The sequence below is a fragment of the Rhinatrema bivittatum genome, chromosome 5 (genome assembly GCF_901001135.1).
Source record: "Rhinatrema bivittatum chromosome 5, aRhiBiv1.1, whole genome shotgun sequence".
Taxonomy (NCBI): Eukaryota; Metazoa; Chordata; class Amphibia; order Gymnophiona; family Rhinatrematidae; genus Rhinatrema; species Rhinatrema bivittatum.
In genome coordinates, this window is record NC_042619.1 from 16,492,930 (window position 1) to 16,518,616 (window position 25,687).

General features: G+C 43.6%; 1 protein-coding gene across 4 annotated transcripts in view; it reads left to right on the plus strand.

Annotated features, from left to right (window-relative positions):
- PDE2A (phosphodiesterase 2A) overlaps positions 1 to 25,687 on the plus strand; it is a 733,167-nt gene that overhangs the window by 669,634 nt on the left and 37,846 nt on the right. For all 4 annotated transcript variants that reach the window (XM_029602059.1, XM_029602057.1, XM_029602058.1 and 1 more), the window contains 6 exons: positions 4,537 to 4,649; positions 9,996 to 10,073; positions 11,096 to 11,218; positions 15,393 to 15,463; positions 16,607 to 16,729; positions 25,534 to 25,621. In XM_029602059.1, the coding sequence (XP_029457919.1) occupies positions 4,537 to 4,649; positions 9,996 to 10,073; positions 11,096 to 11,218; positions 15,393 to 15,463; positions 16,607 to 16,729; positions 25,534 to 25,621 (596 nt within the window). The remainder of the gene's footprint in view (positions 1 to 4,536; positions 4,650 to 9,995; positions 10,074 to 11,095; positions 11,219 to 15,392; positions 15,464 to 16,606; positions 16,730 to 25,533; positions 25,622 to 25,687) is intronic.

A 25,687-nucleotide genomic window follows, 5' to 3' on the forward strand; every position in this document is an offset into this window, starting at 1 on the left:
TTTCTGTGTAGGGATCTGTAACAGCTTGGCTTGCTCTCTTTTCCTAATTGCAGGTGCATTGGTGTTTTAGGGTCTGGTACAATATTTACAGTGCTGCCTTTTCATAGGTAGGGTTGTTACTCTTTGAGTGCTGGCAGTTAGTGCTGTTTTCGTATGGGAGGTTTACTGTATTGTAATTCAATTTACTCAAATCTCTCTGAGGGCCACGCCTGCACCCAGCACACCTAATACCATATGGTTGAAGGTGTCTTTTTTTGCAGAGTTTTCTGGTTGGTTACTACAGCAGTGTATGTAAATAATATACATGATGTATGTGGTTTTTACTTTAGAAGACTGTACTTTCAATATTATTTTAAATGTAAAATGTATTATTAGAAAAGCATAAGTTTTAAATGTTTGTGGGGCGGATGGGGTCTGGAGTGTGTGCAAGGCTGTAAGGTTCGCCCGTGATACCTAATTCCCTTGCACCAGCTCTGGCTGCCCTGGCTCCACAACAGAAAGCAGGAGTCCACCTGGAGCTGCCTTGGCTAGGGCTTAATTTTCTCTTTTTTATAAGCCCAGGGAGCAGTGTGGGTTACTTCTGATCCCAAACCCCCCCACCCCCCCCCCCCCCCCCATCCCTGGAGTCTGTAGTCAGAGCACAGCCTGGGAACCATAAAAGCAGCAGACTGTATGGCCTGTAGTCTCGTAGGCCCTTGTCCCGCCCCTTTTGGGGCTTTCTCGCTTGTGCGCGTACTGGGAGATCCGCGGGGTGAGTGCCGGCCAGATAACCTCGCTTATCTCCCGGGCTTTTGAAATTCACCTCTTTATGTGCTTCTTTCTCTCTGTCACAGATGCACATTTTCACTCCCAGTGTGTGGGTGTGTCTGAGAGAGAGTGTGTGTGTGTGTGAATGTGTATGTGCCAATAAAGTTTCTGCAATCTAAAAATCCTTTTGTATGACTGAGCGTGTGTGTATCTGACGCTGGCTGGCAGCATGGTTGTCTCATTACGTGCAACTGGTTCAAGAATTGATTGATTGGTTGGCCAGCCCAGGAATGCAGGTTATAGATAGATATAGATATACACACACACACATGTACATGTAGATATATCTCTAACAGCTCTTACAGAGATATAAGCAGACTTGTGGGAGACCCAACTGATTTGTATGGTTGAAACGGGGCTTTGTTTGCTCACCCCTGGTCTAACTTATTAGTTATTTAGGACAAATGTGAAGTTTATTTTGGGTCAATTCTGCCATGTTCCATGGGTGACTTGGCTTGCTTTTGGAAGCTGTTGATGCATGGGCTGCAGGGAAAGTGCACAAGAGTGTCAGATACCCCCTGACAAGCATCTTTGCACGCATATCTACTCATATTTTATGACTTGCACATATTATTTGCATGCAGGTGATAAAATATTTTAGCTACTTTGTGCCCACCCATAGACATGCGTATAAAAATAGCACTTACGTGAATATATGCTATTTTAAAAACCGCAACATTCATACACAAGCAATTTTCAATGTTATCCTCCCTGTAGGTAGGTGCATGTGACTGAGTCTTCTCAGCTTAGCTAGGCAACTTTTCAGGGCAATGAAGTAAGCTTCGGGGGCTGGAAGGGGGATCAGAGGAGCACACCTGTATGTGCTACAGTTTTTATTAATCTTTGGTCTGGCAGGGGCAGGGATCAGTGGCGCTGTCTGTCCTGTAATTTAATTTTGCATTTGGCTGGCGGGGAGGGTGGTTCAGCAATCAGATTTGGGCCTGCTCTGGCAGTGCCGAGGTTTGACCACCTAACGGGCCGATACAGGAAAATCGTGGGAGAGCAGCTCACAGGCCACTCTCCTGTGCGCGCGATTCAGTATTTTAATTTATTTTAATTAGGGCCGGAGGTAAAAAGAGGCGCTAGGGACACTAGCGCGTCCCTAGTGCCTCTTTTTTGACGGAAGCGGCGGCTGTCAGCGGGTTTGACACCAGACCGGCGTCTGTTCTCGAGCCCGCTGACAGCCACGGGTTCGGAAATCGGATGCCGGCAAAATTGAGCGTCCGGTTTTCGACCCACCAGCCGCGGGCCCATTTTAAAATTTTTTTTTTAAAATTTTTACTTTTTTAAACTTTCGGGACCTCCGACTTAATATCGCCATGATATTAATAGGTTCGGGGGGGGTTGGACACGCGTTTTGGACGCGCTATTACCCCTTACTGAATAAGGGGTAAAGCTAGCGCGTCCAAATGCCGGCTAACAGTGCGCTCTTTCGGAGCGCACTGTACCGTATCGGCCCGTAAGTTAGGCTTCTAGCTCTGAAAATCAGCACTAGGCTTCTAATTTCCTCACCTCATCCTGGCCCCACCACTTTTTAAGGTTTCTAAATTTAGGTGCCTTGTGATTTGTGGCACATAAACTTAGGTGCTCAGAAGCTGCAGATTTTTTAAATTCAAAAGTGTAGGCTTTTAACCCTTAAAGTTAGTTGCCTAAGGTGTTTTAAATATTGGGCTGTAGGATTTTAAACTAGGTAGGCAAATGGCACATTTTAGAAATTCCCTCTCTCCCCCTTCAGTGCATTAACCCGCTCGTCGTCAGTGCATGTGCGCTGTGGCAGATCCTAAACCTTGGAGACTTAGGCCATGACAAATATATTTTTTGTGCGTCCCAACTGCTTTTTGCCATGAGGAGTGGAATGACACAACAACTCTGACTCTACATGTCCCTTATCGTTCCCATAAACTGGTTTTTTTTTTTAGCCCAGTAGTTTCTTTCCATTCTTTGGGTTGCCATCTCAATTAGAAACATCCTCCTTTTGAACCATGGTTCCTTGAACTCTCATTTGCAGCTACCTGGGGCTTTTCCTCCTATTTTATAACCTTTCCATCTAACCCAGCCAAGGACCATAGTGCATGTCTCCCCCTGGAACCCGGTACACAGTCATCCTGGCCTGTAGGTGTCGCCATTGAGTGATAGTTGAGAGACTCACTTCCTTCTCCCTGGGAGGGATGGAGGTGGCCTGTGAACGCTGCTTCCACAGCATTTCCTGGCCCAGAAGCAGAATCCTGACCTGGCGATCAAATCCAGGTCCTCTGCAGCAGTGCACAGCACTTACCCTAGACATACCAGGCTGGCCAGCTATAGACTCTTACATTGTGTATTCCCCTTCTGCCCTCCGTTTCCTTAATGCAATGCACTGCCAGCTGCAGAAATATATATGCAGTGTTTCCATTAGGCACCAGCCATTTTTAGCTCTTGATTGTGCTTGTCAAAGAATGTCAGGATGTTCCTCAGTACCATTTTCTATTAGGGATGTGCATTCGTTTAAATTGAAACTGCAAAACGCGACGAATAAGGCTAATTTGTTTCATTTGGGGGGCCACGAACCGAATCAGGGGGCCCCGAATGAAATGAATCTTATTAGTTTGTTTTGTTTCAAACTAATGATTGGGGCTTACATCTAGGCCCGAAGCTAGGGCCGCGGCCTATGCCCGAGCATGATGCCGGCACCTTGCCCTAGGCCCGAAGTCTGGGCCTCGCCTAGGGCATAGGCAAACATCCAAAGCAGGGGCCACAGCCTAGGCCCAAACGCAACACTGGGGTCTCAGCGGAGGCATGGGCTGACGCTAGGGCCACAGCCGAAACCCCCAAAAATTAAACAAAAAAACCCCTTACCTTATCTGTTGGGTACCTGACGAAGGCCGGGGTCCAGATCCAGGCCCAATGCTGCAACCTGACCTGGCTGCTGGGTCCTCATGCCGGAGCCTTGACCCAGACCTGTACCCATTGCCGTACATCAAAATGGCCACCATCCACTGGGGTGAATGAACCACAGTTAATTAACTTTAGCACAATCCCAGCGGACGGTGTCATTTCGCTTGCAAATGCTGCAGAACAAAGAGGACCAAAAAGAGCTCCAAGGCTTGGGACTGACCCTGGGCCAAGGCCCAAGCATCAGGACCCGGCTTCCTGGCCGAGGCCTCGGTGTTGGTGCAGGCCCTGGGCCCCGGCGTCAGGACTTGGCCTCCAGATCAGGTCACAGTGTCAGGGCCTGGGTCTGGGCCAAGGCTGTGGCATCAGGACTGGGCCTACGGGCTGGGTCTCGGCATCGGACCTGGTCCAGGCCACGCCCTAGGCTGAGGCCCAGGCGTCAGGACCCAGCCTCTGGGTTAGGCCAAAGACTTGGCCTTGAGTAGGCCAAGGTCGCAGTGACCTACTGCGCCCTCGGCCTACCCAAGGCCAAGGCTGAAGCCAGCGGATTCCAACCGGGGGGAGGGGGTCAATATTTTTTCAGGCAGGAGGCCTCATTTTCATTTTTTGGCCATTTTTGGGGGGGGGGTTTATTGTTTGATTCATTTTTTTGTCACAAATGAAAACAAATCAAACAATCTACAAACCAGAATTCCTGAAAATGGACCAAAAACAAATCTTTTTTTCTCCTGGACATCCCTATTTTCTATACCAAGATCATAAAGAAGAGATGCAATGGGTTCAGTATTAAACTTATAAACCCATGCATGCAAGACACATGCACATCTAACTTTTATTTGTCATTATTTTCCTTTTCAGAGGTGATTGGTGTGGCAGAGCTGGTGAATAAGATTAATGGCCCTGGATTCAGTAAGTTTGATGAAGATCTGGCTACAGCATTCTCCATCTACTGTGGAATCAGCATTGCTCATGTAAGTAGCAGGTAACTGTGCATGAAATACAGACGACATCACGAGATTCTGGTACTATTACATTTTATTGGGTAATCTCCAGTAGAGAATAGTGAACACTGCAGCTTAGCTAGCCACACACAGAAGAGCATGGTTTATGGTTTATTAAAATTTATATACCACAGCATCATAAATTTCATAGCGCTTTACAGTTAAAAATGCATAATCAAATAAACAAAAGAACATGAAAATCAACAATCGGGAAACAAGATAAAACAAACTATAAATCTAAATAAGCTTTCTTAAATAAGATAGTTTTTAAAGCCCTCTTAAAGAACTTGACACAAGTCTCTGACCTAATCTCATCTAGGAGAGAGTTCCAAAAAAATAGGGCCTGCGACAGAAAAGGCCTTGTCTCATGTGATAATAGACTAGGGGGCACTCCATGAAGTTAGCATGGGGCACATTTAAGACTAATCGGAGAAAGTTCTTTTTCACTCAATGCACAATTAAACTCTGGAATTTGTTGCCAGAGGATGTGGTTAGTGCAGTTAGTTAGCTGTGTTTAAAAAAGGATTGGATAAGTTCTTGGAGGAGAAGTCCATTACCTGCTATCAATTAAATTGACTTAGAAAATAGCCACTGCTATTACCAGCAATGGTTACATGGAATAGACTTAGTTTTTGGGTACTTGCCAGGTTCTTGTGGCCTGGTTTGGCCTCTGTTGGAAACAGGATGCTGGGCTTGATGGACCCTTGGTCTGACCCAGTATGGCATGTTCTTATGTTCTTATCAGAACAACAACTTGAGTTCTTGAACAGGCCTATTCAAGCATTTGAAATTTCTCACGTAATTAAGGGTAGTAAGTCCTGTAGGGCTCCCAGTCCTGACAGGTCCTCCTACAACTATTATAAATTGCTAAATTCACAGGTTTCTGTCTCCAAGGAGAATTATTTTCAATGGGCCCTTCAGGATGACTCTTTCCCATCCCACTTTAATACTGCTTATATAACCGTATTAGCTAAACCAGGGAAAGACCTGTTATCCCCAACTTCATACAGGCCCATCTCACTTTTAAACTGTGACTTAAAAATTTTAACTAAGATACTAGCAGATCGGCTAAGTCGGGTCACTTCTTCCCTCATTTCAACCAATCAGGTTGGTTTTGTAAAGGGGAGGGCTGCTTGTTCCCAAATAGTCAAGCTCATAACTGCTATGTCCTTATGCAAAACTAAAATATCCCCGCAGTCGCTATAGGGTTTGATTCAGAAAAAGTCTTTGACAGGGTCTCCTGGCCTTATCTGTTTTCATTCTTGAACTGATTTGGTTTCAAAGGCTTTTTTTTACAATATCTCACTCTCTTATACCGAGCTCTATGTTCTAATATTCTTGCCAATGGCTTCAAGTCCGCTGTTTTTCAATTACATAGAGGAGTCCAACAGGGCTGCCCATTGTCCCCATTATTATACATTTTGACCATTGACCCATTGTTATGAAAAATTGATGAGGAGGACATTATAAAGGGGTTTGGAGAGAACAGGCACCAATTCAAAATAGCGGCCCTTGCTGATGATGTCCTTGTATTTCTTATGTCACCAAAGGAATCTTTGGAGACTCATACAGACTCATTTGGGGGTATTTACAGTCTTAAAAATTGAGACAAATTGGAAGTATTTGATATTTCTGATACCTTTCTAACATCATGGGATGGGGACTTCCCACTGAAATGGGTGACAGGAAATATGAAATATTTGGGGATCAGGGGATATTAATTGAGTATATGAGGTGAACGTTAACCCTCTTTTGAAAAATTTTAGAGATTCTCTCCAGCGCTGGCAGGATCTTCCACTATCTATCATGGGTTGAATACAACTTGTAAAAATGATGGAAGTGCCTAAATGGCTCTATGTTTTACAAATGCTACCCATCAGGTTGCACAAAAGAGACCTTCAGGAATTACATCAGGCTTTCTGGTCTTTTTTTTGGAAAGGAAAGAGAGCAAGGATATCTCTGAAACTTTTAATGACATCTGTGGAGTGAAGAAACTTGAGATGTCCCAATATGCAATTTTATAACTTAGCATGTATGTTACGTCATATTTCTGATGGGATATTTGAAACTTCAATATTTCTCTTCCCAGCCGATTTTACACTGCTGGCTGGTGCCCCTCTCTTTGAATTCTTTGATTCAATTTTCTGGGATAGACAATCCAGGGGACCTTGAGAGACTTTTGTTCATTCGATCTTGTCATTCAGCCTGGGCTTATTTGTGCAAAACGATTTTACATAGAGACCTAGTCTTACCGTTTCTTACTTTACGGGGTAACCCACAGTTCTTGCCGAGTATGATCAATCCAATCTTTCGGGACTGGTAGGAGAAAGGGCTTAAGTTTTTGCATTAATTTTTCCTTTGAGAACGAAACATGATGTTGAACTTTCTGGACTTACAATCCAAATTTCAACTGTCCTCTAAAAAATTTTATGCGTACCTGCAAGTCCAACATTATTTGTCAGGTATTCTTAAAATTCACCCAAATTTCGGTGTGCTGGAACCTCTTGAGGAAGTTTTAGTGGGTAGCAGAAAGGACTCCCTAACGTGTGCTATATATATGTGTCGATTAATGCTTTTATCACAGGAGAATATTCTTCTTTCTACTTCTAATAAGTGGGCGAGTTGGCCTGAATTTAATTTAACATTACAGGAATTCTAGTCTTGCTCTTCCAATATAAGTAAAATTACAGAAAATGTTAACTTAAGGGAAACTCAATACAGGTTTTTGCACTAATGTAACTGCTGCTCTGTTTTTCAATATTGCTTCCTCTGGGCAGTATGGTTTACAGTCTCTCTGACGGGAAAATCAGTAAACATGTTCAGTACTAAGAGATTGAAGCCAGGCCCGCTTTCTCTTTAGTGGCAAGTAAACCATTTGGGGAAGCTCCCGAGGGGGGAGAGAGACTGCCACATGCTGCAATTCTCATCTATTTGGTTTGTTATCCAGCCAGCTCCACCATCAAGAGGGACTTCTGGTTTTCTTGTTTGGTTTCTTTTCCCCACACAGTTTTGTGTTTGGGACAGGGTGCACCCTTTACAAACTGGTGACATTGGGGTGGATCTGTTCCCCCCACCCGTTTTGAGTACTCGGGGAAAGACCATTGGTGAAAGCTGTGCACTCCCCTGCTTCCCCCCACCCTTTCTTTATTAGCGTTCCTTATGTTGGTTTTACTCTCCATATGAGTACATTGGTTGCGCTGGCTAACAGGCCATACCCAGTGTTATGTGTGCATTGCTTGATTTAAAAATAAGAAAACTGCACGTTTATATTATACTTCACTAATGTACATCTCCCATTTAATGTTGTGGTTCGAAAAAGGTTAATTACTGTTGTAGTCTGTGTGGTGCCACAAGTGAGAGGTTGTATGGGAAGGGCACAGAATTGTGGTATTGGGGTGACCGGGACCCTGTCTCATTCATCCCCCACTCAGGCTATGAACCTGAAGATATTAGTAAATATAACTTCTCCAAGCATAGGGGTAATTCATTGTCTGAATATGGACCTCTTAGCCTTTACTCAGTCTAGCAGCTGGTCTATAGTTGCCACTGTATGTTCAGCATGCTGCACTGGCAGGTAGAAGGTGAAAGCCAGCTCCTCTTGTGATGTAGTTTAATTTCTGTGGGCACCATAAATGGACGCCACAGAGCTCTCAACAAACCACCAGCCTGGAATGGGAATGTCTAGGGCTACAAGGCAATTTGGAAAAACAAGGAGGAGCACTCAGGGCTGGTGTAAGGTTATTAGGCATCCATGGCTCGCTGCGTCCCTGGCTTCCCAGCTGGCGGAAGCTCCAGTGGCAGCAGCTGCAGCACAGCGCTCCCTTCTCTGGTGGCAGTGGCCCTGGCACAGCATCCCACCTCGCTTTCCTCCCTCACCTTCTTCCCAGCATCGCCCCTCTCTTTCCCATCTTCCCAGTATCTCTTCTTTCTTCTTCTACCTCACTCCCACCACAGCATTCTCCACTCTCTCCTCTCCTCTTCCTGCCAAGCAAACCACCATCACCTCAGCCTTTGCCTTCTTCGCATGGTCAGCATCCTCACCCTCATCTGTCCAACACCCTCCTTCTCTCTGAATCCTGCCGCTTAGCACCCCTTTCTCTCTCCAATTCCCACCCACGGCACACTCTCTCACCTCACTGCTCAACACACTAAGAACATGCCATACTGGGTCATACCAAGGGTCCATCAAGCCCAGCATCCTTTTTCCAACAGTGGCCAATCCAGGCCATAAGAACCTGGCAAGCACCCAAAAACTACGTATATTCCATGTTACTGTTGCTCTCTCTACCAGTCACCTACTCAGCTTACTCTCACCACCCCCACCCACTCAGTTCCTTCTCTCTCACTCCACTTCCCACTCTCTCAGTACACACAGTCTCTCTCTTTCCAGTTTCCACCCACAGCACACTCTCTCTCTCTCTCCCCCCCCCCCCCCCCACCTGCTTAGCACAAACTCTCTCTACATGTCACCTACCCAGCTTACTTTCACCACCCCCACCCACTCAGTTCCTTCTCTCTCACTCCACTTCCCACCCACAGCACACACTCTTTCTACCTGTCACCTGCCCAGTTTACTTTCCCCATCCCCTCCCACTCAGTTCCTTCTCTCATACTCCACCTCTACCCACTCAGCACACACTCTCTCTCTCTCCCTCCAACCCCCACACGCTCAACACACACTCTCTGACCAGCCACCCATCCAGCACCATCTTTCTCTCTCTTTCTGTACCCACCCAGGACCTCCCTCCCTTTTCTCTCTCCCTAACACCTAGCATTCATTTCCCTCTCTGTCTCCCCTCCTAATCATAGTAGCTGCATGCTCTAGGACTCCTGCATTGTTCAGCTGCTGGCAGGATGGATTATACCAGCAGCCCCAGAGATAGATGGGGAAGGGGGGTGCCTCTGTATTTTTAGGCTGCTGGCAAGGTGGGCTCTGCCAGTGCCCGCACCTCAGGCATTTTTAAAACTTGCAGGCCAGCACATCTGATGTCCTGACTGCTGATCTCCTGGTGCAAGTTTTAAAAATGCTTGCAGGTAGTACTTTGGGTGTCTTAAAAGTGGGCAGGTGACTTCCAAAGATTTCTGGGATGTTTTCCATCCTCCTCAGCCCCCTAAACGTTTGGCACACTAAGAGATTGCCTAGTTCTCCTGCCCTGGGGCCTCTCTGTTCATCTTGCTTACATGGTAGTCACAACATAAGTTATGAAAAATCAGTCACTTCAGCTGAAAAAGTAGTCCATGCTTTAAGAGTCCATTGCTGGTGTACATACAGGCTTCGCTGTCCTGTTTCATGCATCCTGTGTCCCTCTTTTGCAGTCGTTGCTCTACAAGAAAGTGCACGAGGCTCAGTATAGAAGCCATGTGGCAAACGAGATGATGATGTACCACATGAAGGTAGGAGAATGACACGTGACCTCTGGGTAGCCAAAATAGCCTCTAATAGACCTTAGTTAGTGGAAACAGCCAGCCAGTGAAAGTAGCATCTCTTTGGAGATTTATACTCTGAGGCTTGTCCAGGTAACTTTTGGGTAAAAACTCTGTCCCTCCGGTCCCCAGTTAAATTTTGTCTAGGTGAAAAGAAACTGCTTTTGGGGGGGAGTTAAATTGTATCCCATGAGCGCTGATGTTCATTGTTATGTAGGTAAAGATAGCCAGGTAAGTTTGATTGGGACAATAACTGTTCTGAAGTCACCTGGGTAGCTCTAACCATGTATATTCAGCAGAACACTAACCCAGCTCCGTTCCACCAAATATCCAGGGACAGTTACCTAGTTAACTGTCTCTCTGACCAGATTGCCGAGGACCTGATAAAGTGCGTCACTTGCAAGCTGTAGAATGATCCTAATCTTTCCAGATCTGGTCATGACAACTCTGACCTGAAGATCTTAAGATCCTGATGGAAGAGGCCACACTTGGTGACAGCCATGTTGTAGTGATGCATGAGTTGGTGATTTGGCTGAGATGCTCTGCCTCACAGGCCACGTGCTCAGCTGAATCTTATCAGAGTTGTGTGGGGAAATTCCAGGCTTCTGTGGATTTTGACATCTAATGCCAGTGTTTTCAAAGCGGTAAAGCCAAATTGTGAGTTTTTATGTAATAAACATGTTCGCAGGTCAAGAAGGTATCCCCTGAGGTTTGTAGATATTCTATGACATTCATAGGACGGAACATAGGACAGAACTTCACTAGAGTTGAGGAAGTGCAGGATGAAATGCAGATTCCCAGCTGAGGAGGAGATGGCACTGTCTTTCTCTAGATCCTGTTATTATTGCTTTAGGGATGGTGTATGGTGGTGCGAGGAAGGTTGGAGTCGATCAGATCTCCTCTAAAGCAGGTGACAGTGTAACTCCAGGAAGCAGGGGCAGTGTAGATCCAGTAGAATTTGGCTACATAATTGATTTTGAATTTACTTCTAGGTCTCAGACGATGAATATACAAAGCTGTTAAGCTATGGAATAGTGCCCGGATGTGAAATTGATCCCAGTTTTGCCAGTTTTACCTACACTCCAAGGTCCCTCCCAGAAGATGATACTTCCATGGTGAGTCCTTCAGACTGAAGGTTGTGTTCTCTGCTCCAGCCGACACGGTGACCCATCAGAGAGTTTGATGATGGCAGTGACTTGTGGTTGTGGGTTTTCTCACATTAAACTATGCTTTGGTTTCAGAATGTAGTAAAGCACAGAGGGGAGAATACTTGGTAACATTACATTGCTGTTGGACTTTAAAAACAAGGAAGAGAGCAAATGCCAGTTCACGAGGACACAAAAGCATGGTGTGTGTATGTAAGAGGGATATACATAGATTTAGGTGAGGGACTGTTTAAGCAAATGAAACCTGCAGAACTCAAGGGCATGGGTTAAATGTACTTAAAATTTAAAGCAAGTATTGTTTTTGCAGGACCCAGTGATAATGGTCTGAGGTGGCAATTCTATCTTACTGAAAACTTTGTTGGGTAATACCTTATTGCGAAGGCTTTAGGCTTGCTGTGTGCTCCACAGTATATTTTACCAACTGGGATTTGAACCCATAACATTCTGGCTCCCAGCCAGGAATCGCTACTCAGGGTGATTCTATAATGAGACAGGGTGAGGCGGAGGCTTCAGAAAGCAACATTTTGGAGCAGCAAAAAGTGCCCCCAAAATGCTTGGCAGCTCCCTCACCCTGCCACCGAAAAAGGAGGAGGTCCCGCACGCTGCTGGTGGCAGAAGAAGAGAGGAAGAATCACGCACTGCCAGCAGAGCCCATCCCGCTGCAGCAGAAGAAGGGAGGAGGACTTGTGCCCCACTGGAAGAGTCCATCCTGCCAGCGGCCAAGGAAAAAGAGAAGGCCCTGTGGGCCATTGATGGAGCCCAACCCGCCAGTGGCCGAAAAAGAAGAGGCGGCCCTGCTGATGCCCGAAGAAGAAAGATGGCGGCTGCTAGCAGCCAAAAAAAAGAGAAAGCACATGTGAGTGACACAGCGGGAGTATGTGTTTGTGAAAGAGCAAATCCATGAGAGAAAGCATGTGCTTGTATATGACAGAGAGCTTGTGTGAGAGCAACTGTGTGAAACTGCATGTGTGAGATCATCTGAGTGAGACAGCATGTGTGAGATTCTGTGAGTGAGACAGCATGTGTGAGATCATCTGAGTGAGACAGCATGTGTGAGACAGCATGTGTGAGATCATCTGAGTGAGACAGCATGTGTGAGATTCTGTGAGTGAGACAGCATGTGTGAGATCATCTGAGTGAGACAGCATGTGTGAGACAGCATGTGTGAGATCATCTGAGTGAGACAGCATGTGTGAGATTCTGTGAGTGAGACAGCATGTGTGAGATCATCTGAGTGAGACAGCATGTGTGAGACAGCATGTGTGAGATCATCTGAGTGAGACAGCATGTGTGAGATTGTGAGTGAGACAGCATGTATGAGATCATCTGAGTGAGACAGCATGTGTGAGAGCATCTGTATGTGTGTGTAAGAACATGTGTATGTGAGAGAGCATGTATGTGTGTGTATATAAGAAGAGAAAATTCCTACTCCCACTCCCTGCCCCTAACTCCCATAATAATCCATGAAAATCTCAGGGTGACTAGAAATCAAAAGTTTTCAGATATGGAAAGTGGGAATTTTTTTTATCCTTATTAGTTTAATTATTGGGTGTTATATTGTCTGCTATTTTGAAATATTATCAATGTTTGGTAAATGTTATCATTTTTATGAGTTTTTAATTATTGCCTGTTATTTTATTCATCCGATATGAGTTTTAATAGTACGTTTTTATTATTATGATTGAGGTTTTCTATTCCTTGATTTTATTGTTTTGAGGAATGGCATTTCCAGTTTTCCATTGTTGCTCTGTGTGACTGAGGTGAGGGATTCTGCGAACGTGTAGTTCCTGTATAGCAGCTCGGCTTGTTCCGTTTTCCTAATAGGAGGGGTATTGGTGTTTAAGGCCTGGGGTAATTTTTGCAGTGCTGCCTTTACATAGCTAAGACTTTTACTGTTTGAGGGCTGGCCGTTAATGCTCTTTTAGTATGGGAGGTTTACAAATATTGTAATTCAGTTTGTTCTGGGTTTTCTGAGGGTAACGCCCACACCCAAGATGCATTACTATAGGCCTAATACTGTATGCATTCCAAGTGTGTTTTTGCAGGTTTGATATTTTGTGATATTTTTACCTCAGAAAACTGTATACTCTCAATGTCCTTATTCACGTAAAATTGATTATTATAAATGCAGAGTTTGTAATTGCGTGTGATGAGGGTAAGGGGGCTCACCTAGGGCACCAGCCCGGAGAGAGTGTGCCACACAAAGACCCCCACCATTCACCCATCTTCCACTTCTCCGGGGGGAAATGCTAGGGAAAAGGTGGGAGGCAGGTGGTAGGGCTATCACTGCCACTCCTCTGGGAACTCTGACCCCTGCTTTCCCCCGTCCGCAGCATTTGAAATCACCGAAAGGGGCAGACTGCAAAGAGACCCCCCTTGCCCCTCTTGATGCTTTGACCTGTACCATGCTTTGAAGGCGGGGGAGGGGCGCTATCTCACCCCTGGCCTCAGCCGCCCCTGACTCCGCTGCTCCCTTTGCTGTGCTAGTGGAGAGCCGGTCTGCTCATAGCCCTCCCCTCTCACACTCAGATTGGACCAGCAGCTCGTGGCGGCGCCGTTCAATAACATAAGCACAGTCAGGGAATGGAAAGATGGGAAAATCAAATTCAGCCCTGATCTGCCTTCATCTGCCGTGGAGCAAATCTAATAAAATACACAAATCTTGGCACTTTCTAACTGCTTTCCAATTACATTTTAAGTTTTGCACAGCTCATGTTGGAAAGTACTGTAACGATGATTTAAAACACAGAAGTCCATAATCAGCCACTGTGCGGCTTGGCTAGTTAGCTGGATACATTTAGCAGATAGGTTTATCCAGCCCTAGGGGCCGACCACACTTAGCTGGATAAGTTATTCAGCTAACTCTGCATATCCAAATTAGATTAATAACTTATCCAACTAGATCAACTTCTCCCCAGAACGCCCTCGCCCCGCCCGCCACTAAGCCGGCTAACTGTTTAGCTGGATAACTAGTTCTCCGACTAAGTGGCAGCCTCTTGATGATGTGGCCAGATATTCAGTTGCCACTACTTACCTGGATAAGCCCTAATTTATTTATTTATTTATTTATTTATTTATTTATAACTTTTATATACCGGCATTCGTAAAAACTTTTATATACCGGCATTCGTAAAAATTCGTAAAAAACTTTTATATACCGGCATTCGTAAAAATGTATCTGGCTAAGTAGCGCTGAATATCAGTCTCTTAGCTCAGCAGAATAGTTTGCAACTAATTTTGAATCCTGCTTGTCCCACGAGTAGTCCCTGTGAACTTAAGCAAGTCACTTTGTCCTGCAGTGCCTCAGGTACAGCTTGCATTGTAAGTCCTTCTGTAGCTGAAGTATAATTCGCCTTGAGCTTGGATTTGGAGCTTCTCTGAATGTTGTAGGATGAGTCATCCGGGAAGGCTGTGCAGACGTCTGATCCACTGAGCCCTCTGTCACTGTCTGTGATGGGGGGGTACACACAGCAACATACCAGGAGGTAGATGCAGGGAAACCAGGGTTCAAATCCTGCAGACATTTCCTGTCACCACGGGCAAATCACTTCGCTTGCTATTACCTCATGTAGAACTTAGATTCTAAATCCTCTGGGGACAGGGAAGTACCTACAGCACATGAATGTGATTCACCATGAGCTACCAATGAACAGGCATGAACAGAAGAAATAAAAACCTCTTTAAAAAAAAACCCCAAACACTCACGTAGCCTGTACTAGCATGCATGCAAGTTATATGAATGTCAGTCCCAGTGCCAAGGTTCCCACATGTTGTCGTACCCCCGTTCACTCGGTTCTCCTCGGCAGTCAGTGCCACATCTAAACCATCATGGAGACTAACTAGGTATACCTGGCTTCCAAAGAGGAGCCACAGCCAGGACAGTGCCCCGGTATGTAACACCGAGAGAGCCTGGGTTATCAGAGGAGAATACGTTTGAGAAATGACGTCCCTACCCTTGCAGATTTTAATGTTTTGCCATGTAAATTACACATCTTACTAATACTTTACTGGGATCTGTTAGAAAACAGGCCCCTATTTTTCTTGCTCTGGTTCTCTTGGTCAGAAAATACTATAAATGGTGCATAGTTCTGTGCTCATCCACGTCCTCTCTTTTTCCTTACAGGCTATTCTAAGCATGTTTGCAGATATGGGTTTCATTAACAGCTACAAAATTGATCGTCAGACACTGGGAAGGTAGGTTCCTTCTTGGTACCTCTGGTAAAGTTCCCGATTGCCCATGTTCTGGTAAACTCCTCCAGCACTTCTGATCCAATGGAGTTCTGTGTCACGTTGGGGGTGATTCTCAGTAGACTGCACACAGGATGCACACAGAAAATCAGCCACCTTAAAGTAGCGCATGTACAAAATTGGTGCACGTACTTTGCACTTCCTTTTTATTGCAGATGGCCCTTCGGGGCAAAGTTGTACATGTATATTTGAAAATCAAATGCTTGCACACTGTTTTACCTCCCTGACACAAACACCCTCTCTAGGAGTGCCACTTTTTAACCTGCATAAAAATATGCATGCCACATAGAGGAGGACACATTTCAGACAAGCCAATTGACCCCAGGAAATGGCTTTAAAAATGAAGCTCTTAGTGACTATCAGAATCCTCTCTCACTCTTGGTACAGAACAGTTTCTTATCGCTCATGGTCTCTGTCACACTTGATCCAGTATTGCTCATAGTCTGGTAGAATTACCTGGCACGCCTGATCTTGTGAATGTCACCGTGCAAAGGTCAGTAATGGATCGCCATCTTGAAATACTTTAACAGAGGAGCCGGAGAGCTGTGTGTAAAAGTGTATAACTTTGGGAATGGCGCAAGGCCGGAAGTCTAAGATTTCACTAGCCCTGTTGAAGGGCTTGTACCCCCCAATATCTCCTTCCTGCAGTGCTTTGGGTGCATTGTTCACAGGGCACACAGTTTTTATTTAGCACCAAACTTAGGCTTTGGGGAAACGCTTGTGGCATTTCCCAAAAGTCTGTGCAGAGGAATCACCTGTATTGTCTTTGTCTTTTTCCTGCTGTGAATTCGTCTTGAATTCCATTTTTTCCCAAGGACTTTAAATTTGGAGCAAAAATGAAATACTTGAAGTTGGGGGGAGAGCAAGTCATTAAATTTGGTCCTTTATAGCAAGGCGTAATGCTGGTATCGAGGAAAGCATGCAGAGGACCACTCCAGTAACAGTAAAGATCCAAATGTCACAATGCTGTACGAAGAATCTGTTCACTCAGCCAGATTCTTTCTGCGGGAAACGGTGACAACTTAGGAGGTTGGCAAGGGCCGAGGTGGACTGGGAGCTGATCTGTCACTTGCCTTTTTACTTCTGCAGGTTCTGCTTGATGGTGAAAAAGGGCTACAGAGACCCTCCATATCACAACTGGATGCACGCCTTCTCCGTCTCTCACTTCTGCTATCTTCTGTACAAAAACCTGGAGCTGAGCAAGTACTTGGAGTAGGTCATCGGAAGAGAAGTCAGAGGGGAACAGGCTGGGCCTCATATGTAGTGAATGGACATTGGGGGTGGGGGGAGGATGGGGAATGAAAATGTCTTAATCTTCCACCAGAAATGCACAGGACAGAGAAGGAGTAACTAGGGCACATTTGTAACCACATAAGTAGGCGTCTCCTTCCTAAAATGGGAACAGCGTAGCATTGTAGCAGCAAATTGGATGACAGCAGAGAAAGACCAACGGGTTCATCCAGCCTGCCCAATTATTCTGATCCAAAGAAACAAACCGGAAACCGATCCAACGTTGCAAGTAGCGACCAAACGAAGAAGATTGGTAAACACCAAGGAGTTTATTGATATAAAAAGCCCGACTCAGGCCGAGTTTCGCTCTATTTAGAGCTGCTTCAGGGGCTACATGGAGATAAATGAAATCAATATAAATATATATAAACATATAAAAATACACATATACAACCATGCTGAACAAAATATTAAATAATAAAAAATAATATACAGACTATTAAATATTAAAAAACTATAAGATAAATAACAAAGAACAAAATATGATCAGGTAATGGTACAGGATGGATTCAAATATAATCAACAACTGAAGTATTAAATATAAACTGGTCAACTAATAATAATAAAGAACAGTGAAAATATATTAAAAGAACAGTGATGATGTATTTAAAAGGATATCAGTTTTATCAACCAAGGGGTGGTATATTGCTTAGGACAAGTGATACAGATTGGAATGGATGGTCATCTCAAGAAACTGCATACTGTGACCAACTTATTATGTATTGTTAAGCACAAGCCAGGGTTTGGTATATCAATGTTACAGCACGACCTACCATTAATCAACTTTAACCTCCCATTAAAAAACTATAAAAAATTATTAATAACAATATCTATAATTGGTACCTATATAAAATCTTAAATAATAAAAACAAAAATATAGAGCGTGATAAAAATGTGGAATATGTAAGATGGAATATAACATTTTTTTACTATCTGTTAACCACTGAAACTGGTGTTTGCAGGAAACATGCAGATAAAATGTCCTTAAAATCAGTCCAACCAGTTGCCCCAGTCTGCTGTGTCCCTAAACAATCTCTGGTTATCTCCCTTCATCACACTTAACACCACCCTCTAATCTATTCAAGCATTGTTTAAATTTTGTCACGGTTTTGGTTGCCATCACCTCTGCTGATCAACGATTCCAGGCAACCTCCACCCTTTCTGTAAAGAAGGCTTTTCAGCCTTGCCAACTCTAAAAGAAGACCTTCGTTAGCAAAATCAAACCTTTGCTGGCTAGTGGTATAATTTAACCACTTTGTTGATATTCTGAATATTTTGTGGAGTACCTGGTTTACATGTATCTCAGTGCTCTTGGTATTTTCTTGCATTTAGTGACACTAATGGGGCTGAATTTCTACAATATAGTGAGATGGACAGTGAAATGCTAAGAGAAATTAGGGAAGCTAACCAAATTGGCAGTGCAGTAAAAATGGGAGATTTCAATTACCCCAGTATTGACTGGGTAAATGTATCATCGGTACATGCTAGAGATATAAAGTTCCTGGGTGGAATAAATGACAGTTGTATGGAGCAATTGGTTCAGGAACCGACGAGAGAGGAAGCAATTTTAGATCTAATTCTCAGTGGAGCACAGGATTTGGTGAGCGAGGTAACAGTGGTGGGACCGCTTGGCAATAATGAACATAATATGCAGTGTAAAGATTTTCGTTCAAAAATTGGAAGAAGGATCCAACAGAAGAAAATAGGATTAAACATAAGCATTGGCAAGTTAATTATAAGACATTGATAAGACAGGCTAAGAGAACATTTGAAAAATTGGCCATAGAGGCAAAAATTCACAATAAAAATTTTTTAAAATATATCTGAAGCAGAAAGCCTGCAAGGGAGTCGATTGGACCATTAGATGATCAAGGGTTTAAAGGGGCACTTAGAGAAGATAAGGCCTTCGTGGAAAGATTAAACAATTTCTTGGCTTTGGTGTTTATTGAAGAGGATGTTGGAGATACCAGTTCCAGAGACGGTTTTCAAGGATGATGATTCAGATGAACTGAACCAAATCACGGTAAACCTGGAAGATGTGGTAGGCCAGATTGACAAACTGAAGTAAATCACCAAACCTGGAAGATGTGGTAGGCCAGATTGACAAACTGAAGTAAATCACCTGGACCGGATAGCATATACCCCAGGGTTCTGAAAGAACTAAAAAATGAAATTTCAGACCTATTTCAATTATTTAAGAACATAAGAACATGCCATGCTGGGTCAGACCAAGGGTCCATCAAGCCCAGCATCCTGTTTCTAACAGTGGCCAATCCAGGCCACAAGAACCTGGCAATTACCCGAACACTAAGAAGATCCCATGCTAATGATGCAATTAATAGCAGTGGCTATTCCCTAAGTAAACTTGATTAATAGCCCTTAATGGACTTCTCCTCCAAGAACTTATCCAAACCTTTTTTGAACCCAGCTACACTAACTGCACTAACCACATCCTATCATTAAAATCATCCATTGTTCCTAAAGATTGGACGATGGCCAATGTAACCCCAATATTTAAAAAGGGCTCCAGGGTGATCTGGGAAACTATAGACTGGTGAACCCGACTTTTGTGCTGGGAAAAATCCTGGAAAACTGTTATAAAGAATAAAATCACAAAACATTTAGATAGATATGGTTTGATGGGACACAGCCAGCATGGATTTACCCAAGGGAAGTCTGGCCTCACAAATCTCCTACATTTTTTTGAAGGGGTAAAAAAACATGTGGACAAAGGTGAACTGATTTATGTGGTGTATTTGGATTATCAGAAGGCGTTTGACAAAGTCCCACATGAGAGGCTTCTAAGAAAACTAAAAAGTAATGGGATAGGAAGCGATGTCCTTTTGTGGACTGCAAGCTGGTTAAAAGACGGGAAACAGAGAGTAGGATTAAATGGTCAATTTTCTCAGTGGAAAATGATAAACAGTGGAGTGCCTCAGGGATCTGTACTTGGACCGGTGCTTTTTAATATATTTATAAATGTTCTGGAAAGGGGTACGACGAGTGAAGTGATCAGATTTGCAGATGACACAAAATTATGTAGAGTAATTAAATCTCCAGCAGATTGTGATAAATTGCAGGAGGATCTTGCAAGACTGGAAGATTGGGCTTCCAAATGGTAGATTAAATTTAATGTGGACAAGTGCAACGTGTGCTGTGGCGATCAAAAAAGCAAACAGAATGTTAGGAATTATTAAGAAGGGAACGTCAAATAAAACGATGGATGTCATAATGTCTCTGTATCACTCCATGGTGAGACCGCATTTTGAATACTGTGTGCAATTCTGGTCACAGCATCTCAAAAATATATAGTTGCATTGGAGAAAGTGCAGAGAAGGGTGGCCAAAATGATAAAGGCGATGGAACGGCTCCCCTATGAGAAAGGCCAAGGAAGTTAGGGCTGTTGAATCTGGAGAAGAGATGACTGGGGGGGGGGAATATGTCTACAAAATCATGAAAGGACTTGAACAAGTTAATGTAATCAATTATTTACTCTCTCAGGTAATAGAAGGACTAGGGGGAACTCCATGAAGTTAGGAAGTAGCTCATTTAAAACATTGCCAGAGGATGTGGTTACAGCAGTTAGTATAACAGGGTTTAAAAAGGGTTTGGATAAGTTCCTAGAGGATAAATCCATAAACTGCTATTAATTAATAAACAATAGTAGCTTGGTATGTTTGGGTACTTGCCATGTACTTGTGACTCAGATTGACCACTGTTGGAGACAGGATATTGTACTTGATGGACCCTTGGTCTGGCCCAGTATGGCATTTCTTATGTTCTTATGTTGAAGCTTGTGAGCAGAAGCATCCATAGTCAGAGCTTCAGCATTAGCTAAGGATGAGGCCACGATGACTGGCGCTGTAGTTGACAAGTTTCAGTTATGTGCTAATACAGCCCCTTCTAGGTGTCTCTTACCATGTGCCCAGTATATACCTATGACTCTTTCCATTTATTGCTCATAATCTCAGCCATGGCCTCGGTTCTACAGAATTCCTGAGCCACACAGCAAATATCTGAAGAGATGCAACCCGCAAGGTTTTCACCCAGGCTGCGCAAGAATATTTGGGCTGGTTCATTGCGGTATATTCAGTTCTATCCCATGGAGAGTTACCCATATCAAATGTTTTGCACACTTCAGGTTCTAATAGAACGGAAATTGTAGAGGTTTTTGTGTACTTTTTTGAGACATAGTTTCAGATGGCATTCATTGTGGTTCTCAAAGTGAAGGAGTAATTTTACATAATGATGTCATCAAATGGTGCTGAATAGACCCATCTCTCTGAGGTCTTTAGAGCTTTTACTCTATTGAGTATGCGTGGGAGTTCCCATGCATGCGCACTGCCCTGTGAATCCCCCAATCCTTTTTTTGCCCGAGTTTCTTTTTTTTTCTTTTTTTTTTTTAAATTTATTTTTTATTGAATATAACATTTATAACAAATGATATAGTCAGGAATTCCAAGGAAAAAAAATCAAATACAATATTTCCATATACTTTTTTAAAACACATATTCTAGGTTATCTAGTCCACATCTCAGAGAAGTGTGATACAGGTACCATGAGCTGGGTAATATTTATTTTATAACCTACCCCATAAACCATCATTTAGTTACAGTTTTATCCCTAACAAAACGCTCTAAGTGCATAGGATCAATAAAAATAAATTTGTTATTCTGGTACATTACTTGGCACTTACAGGGGAATTTTAAGTAAAAACTTGCCCCCATATCTACAACAGATTGTTTGAGAGACAAAAACTGTTTACGCCGTGCCTGTGTGGCTCGCGAAACGTCAGGAAAGACTTGTATCTTCTGACCACAATAGTTTACATCTTTAAATTGAAAATACTTTGAGAAGAACAAGTCTTTCTCTTGTCTCAAGGAAAAAGATATTAACAAAGTTGCCCTAGAATTTATATTGTCCAGGGAATCCTCAAGAAAATTGTATCCAATCCATCCTCTTGAGCCTTTAATGTTTTCCCTCTTGGAATATAGTACAACTTAGATAGTTTGGGGATATGTAGTTCATCAAAAGACAACATTTCTACTGCATATTTTTTATATAATTCAAAAGCGGAAATTAATCTTGATTCGGGAAAATTTAACAGTCTAAGTTTGTTTGAACGTAAATCATTTTCAAGCATTTCAATTTTATTATGCAATATGAGATTGTCTTTTATAGATGAAGCACTGATAGCTTGCAAATTATTAACTAATGGATTCAGATTACCCAGTCCTTTTTCAATTTTACTGGTTCTATCTTCTAATTCCACACACTTTCCCCTAGTTTCCACGGAAAAAGTATGTATCTTAGTGATAGAACTAGACAGCTTTTTATCAATTTTCTTCGTGAGCTTCCATAGATCTAATAATGAAACATTCTCTGGCTCAACTTCATTGTCTAATACCTCATTACCTGGTTCAAAAATTATTCCTGGACATTCTACTCTTGTATTGACAATTACTCCTGGATCCACCATATTAAGGTTTGGAAATTGTATAATACCCACTGGGTCAGCTTCCTCCACTCTATTGGGGGTTGCATCACCCAGTGGTACTATACCTACAATGCTATCCTGTGCTACTTCTCTTCTAGGCTGTATGGGAGGTTGCGAGGACCTAGGACTTAAGGAAACTCCCGAAAGAGAGTTTCCTTCTAAAACGTCCTCTCCAATGGACTCACCCATACGTACTATGTGGGAGTCCATGGGTCCAGTTTTTCTCGGCACTGATGTTATTGGTGAGGAAGCAAAGTTCTTAGATTTGCGTTTCCTGCCCATTATAGTAAGTAAATAATGAAGACAAAAAATCTTTTTACTAGGGGCGCGCCCCTTTGGCGCGCGGCTTTGGCAGCGCGCCGGTGGCTGCGCGCCACAGGACCCTCGATATTATAGTCTCCCGGTGGCGTCCTTTGATGATGTCACCAGTCGGGTCCGCCCACTCGGTCCGGGCTCAGTCTCACCGCGTCGTAGAGCAGATATTATAGTCGCTCTACTGCCTCGTGGCAGCTCAAACGGGTGCCTCCCAGCTCACACCGACCTTCTCTCTCACTCCTCCTTGTCTGAGTTTCTGCATGGATGTGTATTTTCTCACTTTCTTTTCTGCCTTTTGGCATTGTTCTCACCTGCTATTTTTTTTGTTAATTGTCCTAGTCGCCTCTGAAACAGCCCACTCTGTGCTGTTAAAAAAAAAAAGAAAAATGTATGTATAATTAATTTGTTTGTTTTTTATACAGGAGCCAATAACAGCTCTTCTCCCAAAGTGGGGCTTCCTCAACCTCTTCTGTTCTGAGATGAGCAGGAGTTCCTAGAGCAGGGTGCCCCATCTCTACTGTGATGGATTCCAAATTCATTGTAGTTTTGAGGTTGGGCAGCTTTTAGAAACACCAAGTCTTTTAGGGGTTTATGGCATCAAAGATGAGGTGCTCTGGGACTGTCAACATAGAAGTCTGGCAGCAGGAGAGCATATTCAATACAGGCTGTTGATGCAGTAGTGTTTGATACCGTTGACATAGGTGCAGGCACTGTTGATGCAGTAATGACTGGCGCCATCAGCACAGATGCTGTCAATGCGGGCTCTATCAATACAGGAGCATCTAGCACCGTCGACGTAGGCAGCTGCAGTCCGCAGCATCAATGGAAAAGTCTTCAGTACCACTGACGCAGAAGTAAAGGCTACCCAACCTAGGGATCCCTCTCTACATCTGGAAATATCACACAGAATCACAGATCTGGTGAATAGGTTTTTTTTACCTTTGTTCTCCAAAAGATTTGCAGTAGTGTTTGTTCTTCCGCTCCTCATCGGATCTCTGTGCATTGTCTGTCAATACATCTTAGTGCCATCGCTGCTTATTCTTGTATCAGAATTCATGAAAGACTTGTAACACACGAAGCCTCTGGTTATGAAACCACCTGTACTATTGGATCTCAACTTCTTCTTAGCACACCTGTTGAAACCTCCCTTCCAGCCATTGGAAAGAGCTTCCTTAAAGTTTCTTGCATGGTATTCCTAGTCACCATCACTTCAGCTAGAATATTCAGTCTGCTACAAGCATTGGTTTCTTATACTTCGTACTTACAATTTTCCACAACAGGATGGTGATCCTCATTCATCCTAAATTTCTGTCTCAAGTGATTTCTGTGTTCCATTGAATCAAGTCATTGTTTTGCCCACATTCCTTCCAAGACCTCATGTGCATAAAGAGAAGACTCTCCATTCACTTGACAAAAAAATGAGTTTTAGCCTATTATCTGAAGAGAATTCAAACATCATCATCAAGCTCCTCAGCTTTTCGTCTCTTATGATTCCAACAGACTGTTTCCAAAAGCATGTTGTCTAACTGTCTAGCAGACTGTATTGCACATTTCTATGATCTGGCTGACCTTCAGATTATGGACTCTGTCAAGACTCATCAAGTGAGAGCTATGGCTACCTCAGTGGCTCACCTAAAGAGTAGTCCCTATCAAAGACATTTGCAAATTGTAACTTGGTCGTCAATTCATACCTTTATTTATTTAGCAACTTTTTTATACCTATATTCGTGGGTACATCATATCGGTTTACATATAACTTATGGAAATACAAAAAACAGGGAGCGGGGGGCAGTGGGAAGAAGGAGAACGAGGAGGAGCTAAGGACCGGCGGAAGTTGGGCTGAAAAAGGACAGGAAGAACTTATAATAGGAACCGTACCTTAAAGTAACACAAAACAGCAACAGAAGTTACATGAACTTGCCAATAAAACAATATACAATCTTGAAGAAAGTACAATAAAGTTTGTAAAACAATATACAATCTTGAACAATGTACAATAAAGACAAGACAAGGGGTCTTGTAAGAGCACAGGGGGGGGGCGAGAAGGTAGGAGGGGAGATGGGAGAGGAGGGCTGGGGTAAAGAGGGACAAAGGCTGATGAAAAGGAACACAGGGAGGGGGGAAAGCATATATAAGCACACATGGGGGGAAGGAAGGGGGGGAAATGCAGGGAGCAGGGATAGGGAAGGTGGGGGGGAGCAGGGAGGAGTTAATTAGGCCAGGGGTGGAGGAGGAAGAGAAGAAGACAGAGGGTAACTGAAGAAGTAGAGGTACCTTGCAATATGAAATGGTAGAGGAACTAGCAAATGAATGATATCATAATAAAATGCAAACTAGAAAAACAGGGAGATAAATAATATCATAATAATATACAAGCTAGAAAAATAGAGAGAAATGGCATGGCAGTTTCCCACAGCCTGTTCAACCAGCAGTCTGCTGTCCATGGGGGGGAGGAGGGTCTGGGTTGTCACCAAGCAGCTTGGGATGCTACGTGTGTCATGGCTTATTCAGCCCTGCTTATCGATGGAGAAAACAAGTTTGCTTACCATAAGTAGAGTTCTCCGTAGACAGCAGGATGGATTAACCATGCTTAATACCTGCCCGCCTCCCTGGAGAGTTGACTACCTAGCTAGCTAAGCTTTGCAGTGAACTGAAGGGCTCACGAGACAGTGCAGGAACTCCTGCACATGCTTAGGGGTGCAAAATGCTCTATGATCTAAGTCAGAAGCCTACGTTCAGCGCCATTGGATGTCGTCACACGCATGTCATGGCTAATTCATCCTGCTGTCTATGGAGAACTCTGTTTATATAAGCAAACTTGCTTTTCCCTACCTAAACCAGTGCCCCAGGAGTCTGGAAAACCAGTTTTTCTCTTTTTCACTGCAGTAATTGTTTGTTTCTTTGACTTTTACAGAGACATTGAAATCTTTGCCTTGTTTGTTTCCTGTATGTGTCATGACCTTGACCACAGAGGAACCAATAATTCTTTCCAGGTGGCTTCGGTAAGTAGCAGACATGGGAACTGGATGAGGCATACATCTCTCCAGACACATGTGGAAACTTATTCA